The sequence below is a fragment of the Phascolarctos cinereus genome, unplaced genomic scaffold, assembly GCF_003287225.1.
Source record: "Phascolarctos cinereus isolate Bilbo 61053 unplaced genomic scaffold, phaCin_HiC Scaffold_5;HRSCAF=322, whole genome shotgun sequence".
Lineage (NCBI taxonomy): Eukaryota > Metazoa > Chordata > Mammalia > Diprotodontia > Phascolarctidae > Phascolarctos > Phascolarctos cinereus.
Window position 1 is genome coordinate 135,540,908 of NW_027555958.1, and position 9,102 is coordinate 135,550,009.

General features: G+C 41.1%; 1 protein-coding gene across 1 annotated transcript in view; it reads right to left on the reverse strand.

Moving 5' to 3' along the window:
* The window catches only part of CLVS2 (clavesin 2), a 102,175-nt gene extending 93,921 nt beyond the window's left edge, over nt 1–8,254 (reverse strand). The window contains exon 1 of the mRNA XM_020986971.2: nt 6,322–8,254. Coding sequence (XP_020842630.1) covers nt 6,322–6,710 — 389 coding nt within the window. The 5' untranslated portion in view covers nt 6,711–8,254. The remainder of the gene's footprint in view (nt 1–6,321) is intronic.
* Between the last annotated feature and the right edge of the window lie 848 nt (nt 8,255–9,102).

The following is a 9,102-nucleotide window of genomic DNA, read 5'->3' on the forward strand; positions in this document are numbered from 1 at the left end:
GCCCTGGATTCAGGAGGCCCTGAGTTCAAATTCAGCCTCAGACACATAACACTTACTAGCTGTGTGACCATGGGCAAGTCACTTAACCTAATAGCCCACCCAAAAAAAAAAGAAGAAAAGAAAAGAATTAGGACTGTTGGCTATTTCAGTAAATTCTGGCTAAAACAAAATTCAAATGCCCAGAAAGCTCAAACAGTTGAACTTTGACTATTATCTTAATTTTTATGGAAAAGAGATGTTACACATAAATGGATATCAAGGATTTTCTTTTTAATTAGTGTGTATTAGGGTACATATATATGGAATTACTCATTCAACTGGATCTGTAGTCTTATCAATATGGTTACTCCTTCCAGTGATGAAGATGCTTCCATGCCTATTTCTCCCATGTAATTCTTCTCCTCATCCTCCTATAACACTGGCAAAGGGGACCCAGTTAATTGTTCAGGGGCCTTACTTGCTTTTTCTTAACATTTCAAGGAATCCAATAAAGTACATGAATTGTCGATTGGTCATCTATCACTTTCATCATGGGAATCATGATCTTAAATATTTTAATTACATTAAATTATAGCCTATAAAAGATTTGGAAATTGAGAGGATACCCATCAATTTGGGAATGGCTGAACAAATTGTGGTATATGAATGTAATGGAATACTATTGGGCTATAAGAAATGATGAGCAGGCAGAATTCAGAAAAAACTGGAAAGATTTACACGGTCTGATGCTGAGTGTTAGGCCTGGAGTCAGGAAGAACTGAGTTCAAATCCTTAGACACTTATTACCTTTATGACCCTCAGCAAATCACTTGACCTCTGTTTGCCTCAATCCACTGAAGATGGAAATTGCAAAGCATTCTAGTACCTTTGCCAAGAAAACCCCATGGAGGGTGTTGGTGGGCTAAGGTCCATAGGGGGTCACAAAGAATACACAGCACAGTGTATAGAGTATCAGGCCTGGAGTCAGGAAGACTCATCAGTTCAAATCTAGCCTCAGATTCTTACTTAGCTGTGTGACTCTAAGTAAGTCACTTAACCCTGTTTGCCTCAGTTCCTCGTCTATAAAATGAACTGGAGAAGGAAATGGCAAATCATTCCAGTTTCCTTGCCAAGCAAATTCCAAATGGGGTCATGAAGAGTCAGACACAAGTAAAACAGCTGAATAGCAACAACAACAGAGTTGTTCAGAGTTTATGAAGCAAATTTCTCTTTCTCTAGATATACATATATATATGTATATACACACACATATACATGTATATATGTATATCTACACATATATACACATACATATTTATATATGTATATGCATGTATATATTTAACTGTATGGTGTACATATAATTTGACAATGAAAGAATGATATGAAGTCAGATAACTTGTTTTTCATTCTTCAGTTTTCTTCCTGTTTTTAAAAATTATGTTAGTCAATCTCAAATAAAAAAAGCAAAAATGTTATTGATCTTTTCCAAGTTACAGTCTGCTCAATAAATGTAATAAATCACATGTGCCTGTTCCTTTTGGAAAAGAAAAAACACCCTCAGAGACCACACAGAAAGGCATTTTGACAAGAATGCCTTTGAGCATTCCAGTTATGGGGAGGAAAAGGGGGATAGTGTGAATATTGTACTTTTACCTTGGTATTGTTGTGGGAAAAAACCTATCAAAAGTGTCCTCCAGTGCCTCTGGAAGCACGCCAGTGTTTCACAATAACTGGATTTGGCTTTGCATCATTCTACTGCAGAAACAAATCCTATTTCATTTATGGATGGTTGGTGTCCCCTCCCCCATATTTACTTTTGTCCAACAGTCTCCTGTGCAGCTACACCAGCTAATTCTCCAAATCTAAAATTCAAGAAAATGGGTGTCAGCTAACTTCCTACTCATATGTAAACCAGCTGAATTCAGCCAGTTCTTATTGAGCAAAATGCTAGCACTGTGTTAGGAGCTGTGGAGGATACAAAAGAAACATATGACACTGTTCCTGACCTGTTAAGCAGATCAATTCTTCAATGAGTCTGGTTTGACAAACCTCTTAGAAAACATAACAAAGGATGCAAGCAATACATTACAGGGACTGGGGTAGGCAGGGGAGTAGAAGAATCCTTTATTCCACTCTGCTTCTTGATTCTCATCTACATCTACCAATCACCCAGCTTCCTTATAACTTAAAGAAATCCATGAAAGCTACCATAAGGAGAGCTCCTAATGTCCAACCAGGATGCTGGCTTTATCCTTGGTCAAGGTAAGAGATTCATGGTCAAGTTTTACTTGGGTAGAAGGTTTGACCAGTTACATGAGACTTAGACAAAGACATGAGACAGGCAAAGAACTGAATAAGGGGAGAGAAGAGCAGGGTAGAGAATTTTTCTGGTGAGTTGAAACAATAATAGGAAAGTAAAGAGTTTTTGGAGGGGAGGTAGGGAAAGAGGAAGAAGGTGGTAAGCAGAATTAGAAATATTGGGCATCCAATGGAAACACTGAAACTTTAAAGGGCTGAAGGCTATGGTAAATGTATAAAAGGTCAGGTGCAACAGGCTGGGGAAAAAGCTGAAGGTTAGAGGCAATGAGGTGGGCCTGGTGATGAGAATGAGATGAACTGAAGGGAAGGTGTTCTTCACAATTCCTAGACCAGAAAAAACGTGTCTAGGGTACAAGTATTTAAGTGAATTAGTTTTGCTATACATTCAGACCCCTAAATAAACTATTTGCCTATACTCTGATGGCAGAAAGTGAAGAGGAATTAAGAAGCCTCTTGATGAGGGTGAAAGAGGTGAGTGTCAAAGCTGGCTTGAAGCTCAACATCAAAAGAACTAGATCTTAGCAACCGGTCCCATCACTTCTTGGCAAACAGAGGGAGAAGATTTATATTCTTGGTCTCAAAGATCACTGCAGAAGACAACTGCAGCCATGAAATTAAAAGGTATTTGATCGTTGGAAGAAAAACTATATCAAAAATGGATAGCATACTAAAAAGCAGAGACATCACCTTCCCAACAAAGGTCCATATAGTCAAAGTTATGGTTTTTCTAGTAGCAATGTATGGCTATGAGAGTTGAACTATAAGGAAAGCTGAACACTATGGAAGCAATGCCTTCAATTAAGCTGAAGCTAAACACTTTGGTCACATAATGAGAAGATGGGATAGACCCTGATGTTGGGAAAGATTGAAGGCAAAAGGAAAAGGGGATGTCAGAGGATGAAATATATAGACAGTGCCATGGAAACAATGAAATGAAACTGCACAGACTTAGAGAGATAGTAGTGGACAGAAGGGTCTGGTGTGCTATGGTCCATAGGGTCACGAAGAGTCAGACACTGCTACACAACTGAACACCAAATACCTACTGATCAATGTCACCTCTCCCCAGCAGATTTACATGTGGACTAGAGGGAAGTGAGAGAAAAAATTTGAGTAAAACTGTAGTTCGGATTAAATCACTTCCATCTTATAGACATAACTAAGGCAGCATGGTATAGTAGGATGAGCAGGACATAGAGTCAGAGGATGTAAGTTTAAACTGTAGCTCCACCAAGTGACTTACTACTTGTATGATATGGGAAACTTACTTCACTTCCCCGTTTCACACTCCAGTTTCCTCAGCTATAAAATGGAATGGGACTAAAAAAACTTTGAGATCCCTTCCAGCTCTATGTCTATGTATGATTTATGATTCTACGATCTCTTTGGGCCTCAAATTCTTTATCTGTAAAATGATGACATCTGAAGTCTCATCCAACTCGAAATCTATGATCTAATATCTAATATAGCACACCAACTGACCTTAATATTCCAGACTTTCTTGCTTGTCCCAAAGTTGTTTTTCTTATTTAGAATTCAGGTTTCTTCCAATTCTAAACTTCCAAAGGGCCTTGCATATAATCAGCTCTCAAAAAAAGCTCTATTGAATGAATTCTATAATTTATATAATTATATGTTGTAATCTTTCTACTTTCACTCAAATGAAAAAGTATTAATACATTGGGTTAATTAGATGAAACCAATTTTCATGTTAATCAACAAATCACTTTCTATCACCAAAAAAAATCTCTATTTTGACAATTACAACTTGTGCCCTTTTTATTTATACAGTGAAAGAAAATTAACAGAATATAAGTTTTTTGAAGCATTTCAGAGTTGCTACCTTCTCATGTAAAACTGAAATTATGTTCATAAAAATCCAAAGTTTGGAAAGCTCTTAAAAGAGAATTAAATACAATATCCTTTTACTAATGAACAAACTAAGCCCTGAGAAGTTATAGGGACCTACCCATGGTCACAGAGTTAATTAACAGCACAGGTAAAACTACAACTCAGCTATACTGATTCTACATCCCTTGCTCTTTGTACTAAACCGTAATGCCATCTCAGATTAATCTATAAATCAGTGGAAGAACATTAGGTCACACATAGAATTAATAGAAAGTAAGTTTCTTACGTATTTGTGTTACTGTGAATGAAATTCTTTTTAGAATATTGCCTACAGCTCACCTTGTATGGCGTTTAAATTAAAAATTTTCCCATTTCCCATTTCTTGTAGGTAAATAAAACCCATATTCTCCATTGAACTGGCACATAAAATGCTAAATTTCTTGCTAAGCAAATTCTTTACATTTTGATTTGTCCAATTAATGGCTTACATATTCCCACAACTTGCTTCTTCAAGTATAGTAGCTATGGTACTTTTGAAAGAAATAGAATTCAAAATAGGGCATCCAATAGATCACCTTAAGCTTTCTTTCCTCATTAAAAAGAAAAGAGATAGAAAAGTAACTAATGCCATTTGAAGACTGTCATCTTAACCCCAAACCTTCACATATATGTGCCTCGTATTTGAGCAGAACTTTTTCATCCTAAATCACTTTCCCAGACATGCTTCACAATCCACCTCACCAACTACCCAATGATTCTTGACTCTCTTCAGGTATGAGTTTGTCACCATGTTTATCTAAGAAAAACAATCAGAGTTTACTTTGACATAACAGGTACAAACTACCACATCTTAATAATACAGATTCATACACACACACACACACACACACACACACACACACACACCCATGCTGAAAATCAGTTGTTCTCGAAAATGAAAGTTTATATTCTAAAATTTCAGGACTAAAAAAGGTTATCTATAAGAACTCTTAATGTGAAAAATATTTCATAAAAGTCAAAGATAGATTTAAGCTGTCTAAAAAGCACCTGTCAAAAAATTAAAATACATCTTTGTATACAGAAAAAAAATCATTATAAATAACAGTACTGAGTATAGCATATAAGTCTCCCATTCAACTCTGAAGATTAGCTGAGTCTTTTTGAACTTTACACATTTTTCACCTGGGAAAACACTTCAGAATAAGAAAGTAAAAAAGAAGTGGTTTGCATTCTTTTGGGTAGCATCAAAATCTAAATAGTGTGGTGATACATCACTCTTTTTTTAAAACACCCAAATATTTAACAAATTTCCCCATGAATTCATCTGAATGTTTTCTGCTTTTTTTCCCCCACCTCTCTGAACAACATCACTGAACAGGAAGCACATTGTTTTGTTGTTTAATATTAGTGACAGATGGAGGAATAAGCACACCAATCACGTTTCATTTTCAATGTTTTTAAGGCATCCTTAGCATACAAAAGGTATGTTTTTTCAAGTGATACACCATATTATCCCTTCATCTACACATCACTAAGCAGAAATGTCCCCAAGTAATGAAACTACCTGCATCTGGCTGAATATTTCCTTAAAAGCAAAATGCTTAAGCACACAAGATATATAAAGAATCTCTCTTAAAGACATTTTAGAAACAGATGGTAAGGAAGCAAAAGTATGTTTCTATTCTCATTTTTCAAGAGCATAGTGAACTTTCTTAGGAGGTTATGAAATAGAAGATAGGGATAAGGATATCCTCTGTGGTCCTACTTGGCTACCCCTCAACAATATGGTTATGCAAGCGTGGCCATAATCCTACTGACCAATAGGGACTCGCTAGTAATCATGTCAGGGGCAGACACCATATCTTATCTAAATGTGGTATCTTTCCTCCCCCATACACATATTTCTTGCCAGGGTGCTCTGCAAATAGTAGGTTCTTAATAAATATTTGTTAAATTGAATTGGCAAAGGAGTTGGCTCTTTTTCCCCCTGTGACTTCAGGAAGCTTCTTTCCTAACCCCAGCTTCTGGTGCCTACATAAAAAAAGTTATCAGATCTCGGAACCTATGTTCTCTGTTCAATTTAAGCCCCAGGAAACGGGTTAGTAAGAGACTTTCTCCCAGTTCCCTTGAAAAGTTTGGCCTACAGCAAGGACCGGATTTAAGATTTACCTGCTCTGGTCCCAGTTGGCTGCGAAGAGGACTAGGATCTTCCTGCCATAGTGGTCAAGATTGGCTAGTCCTCCAGGAAAGCCATCTTTCAGAGCCTGCTTGATGCCAGGATCAGTAGCCTTAAAGCTTTTAAACATGTCCAGATTCTGCTGTCTGTATTCAAAGTACTGGGCCAGGAGGCGGAAAGCCTCAAAGTGATGAAACTTCCTGGCCCGCAGGAAGCGTAAGATGAAGGCATCATCCGTGCGAAGGAAACCAATATCTGGCCTGGTGATGACCATATCCCGCACCTCCTGAATGTCCTGGTGCAAGGTGTCTGGGTTCTCATTCAGCTCCAGTCGGGCTTTTTCCAGTGTCTCTGGAGATAGTCCAGCTTGTAAATGAGTCATTGTGCTCCAGTTCCTTGTCTCCCCTTGTTCCTTGTTGACCAGTCTGGCCTCTGCCACACACCCTACCTACACCCTTGAACCCTGGCTGCTACTACTGCTGCCTCCCTTTTCTTTACGGGAAACAATTTGTCTTCCTATCAAATGTGGTACCCTGTTGCTCCAGCTTATCTTCCACCACACTCCGCCCCCCCCAAAAAAAGTCCCACTCCTGCTCCCTTCCCTTTAGGGGATGTGTCCCCCTGTAGTTTCCAGCACTCTTCTACTCCCTCCGACTATTCTAAACAGACCTTGCTATCTTGCTGCTGTCTTCCTCTCTCTTCTCTTCTAAGACATAATAAAAACAACCCCCACGCACATCTCAGACCCAGTACTCTGGTGCTGCTGCAGTCCCCACAGAAGGAAGAGCCCTAGATAAAGATGGGAATTCTGATTAATAATAAAGTGGCTTTTCAGCAGAGTTCCGGGGCGGGGAGAGAGAATCTTTAGAGGGTGAAAAAAAAAAGGAAAAAAAAGAGGAGGGGGAGGGAGCCTACTTATCTCTTTGCTTATTCAAAGATATATCTTTTTTGTCATTTCATTTAAAAAAAAAGCTATAGGTTTGTATTTTAAAATTCCTTTGATCCAAGTAGAGGGATCCGGTAAAGCTGATTATCTCCCCCTCTCCCTTTGGTATACAGTGATCTCATACGGTACCAGCAAAATTTCGGTGGTGGTGGCGGTGGCAGCAGCAGCAGCGTGGGTTCCCCCTCCACTACCTCCTCCTCTCAGCCTTTTATCTAAGCCGCCTATCCCCCACTCCCGCCTAGGTGGGATCTCTCCCCAGTGAATCTACATGGTCTCAGGGTGGAGGAGAAAGAAGAAAAGGAATGAAAGGGGAAAAAGAAAACAGAAATGAATATGGCTAGGCAATAAACCCCCCAAAAAAATGAAAAGAGGGGAAAGAGCAGCACCCAGGGCCTCTACCCTACCAGCAAAAAGGGGAGGTGGGGGAGAAGCGCTTAAGCAATGCAGCACTCCCCGGCATCCATCAGGAGCAGCGGCAGCGGCAGGGATGGAGATGGAGAGAGCTAGGGATAGAAGCGGCGGCGGCAGGAGCAGAAGAAACGAGGAGGAGCTGCGGCGCCGAAGCCGGGGCCAAGGACACGCACGGGAGGAGTCGCCGCGGGAACATATTACCCTCGATGGGTTCCCTTGCAGCCCGGCTGCCTCTCGGAGACAGCGGGTGGGTGGCGAAGAGGGCGGGGGAGGGGCTCTCGAGGAGCAGTGCTAAGGATGCTGATGCTACTGCTGCTGATGCTACTGCTGCTGATGCTGCCGTCCTCTCTCAGCCCAGCCAGGCGCGCTCTCAGGTGGGGCGCTGGGAAGGAGCAGCGCATCTGTGGCACCAGAGATCGAGTGGTCCGCTCTGTGCCGCCGCCGCCTCCTTTGTGCTCCCTCTCCTGGACCAACCCGGGGCTTCTGGGGTGGAGAGAAAGCTGCGACCGCGCGCGCCGGGGCGCCTGCCTCGTGTTCCGGGCGCTGCTACTTGCTGGCAGGTTTGCGTCAGACTGGGCTCCTGGTCCTGCTTCTGCTGCTGGCAACTGCTGCTTCTAAAACAAGACTCCGACTCAGCCCAACTCTCCTTGCCCAGTACTGCTGTTGCTGCAACATACGCACTCACTCTGGCACATAGTCCTTTCCTTCCCCCTCCTCCCACCAAACCACAACACACACACACACACACACACACACACACACACACACACACACACGCACTACAGTGTTGTTGTTGTTTTTCTCCAGAAGACAGAAGAATTTTAAGAAGCATTCACAAATTCCTAGCCCCCAACTTTAATCATGCACCTGCTTCCCTCTGCACGCCAGTAGGCCACTTGCAATAGCCCTCGGGCAAGCGAGGGTCGCCTATCAGCTACTTCCCCTCCCTTCTTCCCTACCCTTTGTGTGCTAGAGCTCAAGCTTAGGGGAGTGACTTGGTGTGTAGATGAGAAATCATATTTCTTGACACATATTTCTTAGTTCCTGTTGGAGTTGATTGGGCCGGGGGCAGGGGTAGGGGGGAGAGAGTTAAGTACCTTCAGCCCCTCAGTGCCATTATGGTTGGAACTATTTAATTTAGTACTAACCAAGGTAATAGCTGACATTTCTATAAAGCCTTAAGTCCCACAACAACACCAAGTAGAGGGAAATGCAAATATTATACAGTAACCCCCCTTTATAGATAAGGAGACAGATAAGTGATTTGCCAAGGGTCACACAGTAATAAGTGTCTGAGTCTGGATTCAAACCTAGGTTTTCCACACACAACCTCAGCACTTTTCATTACCACAATGCTGCCTCTCAAAATATATTACGATACACAGTTGCCAAAAAAAAAAAAACACAAAAGCTGTAT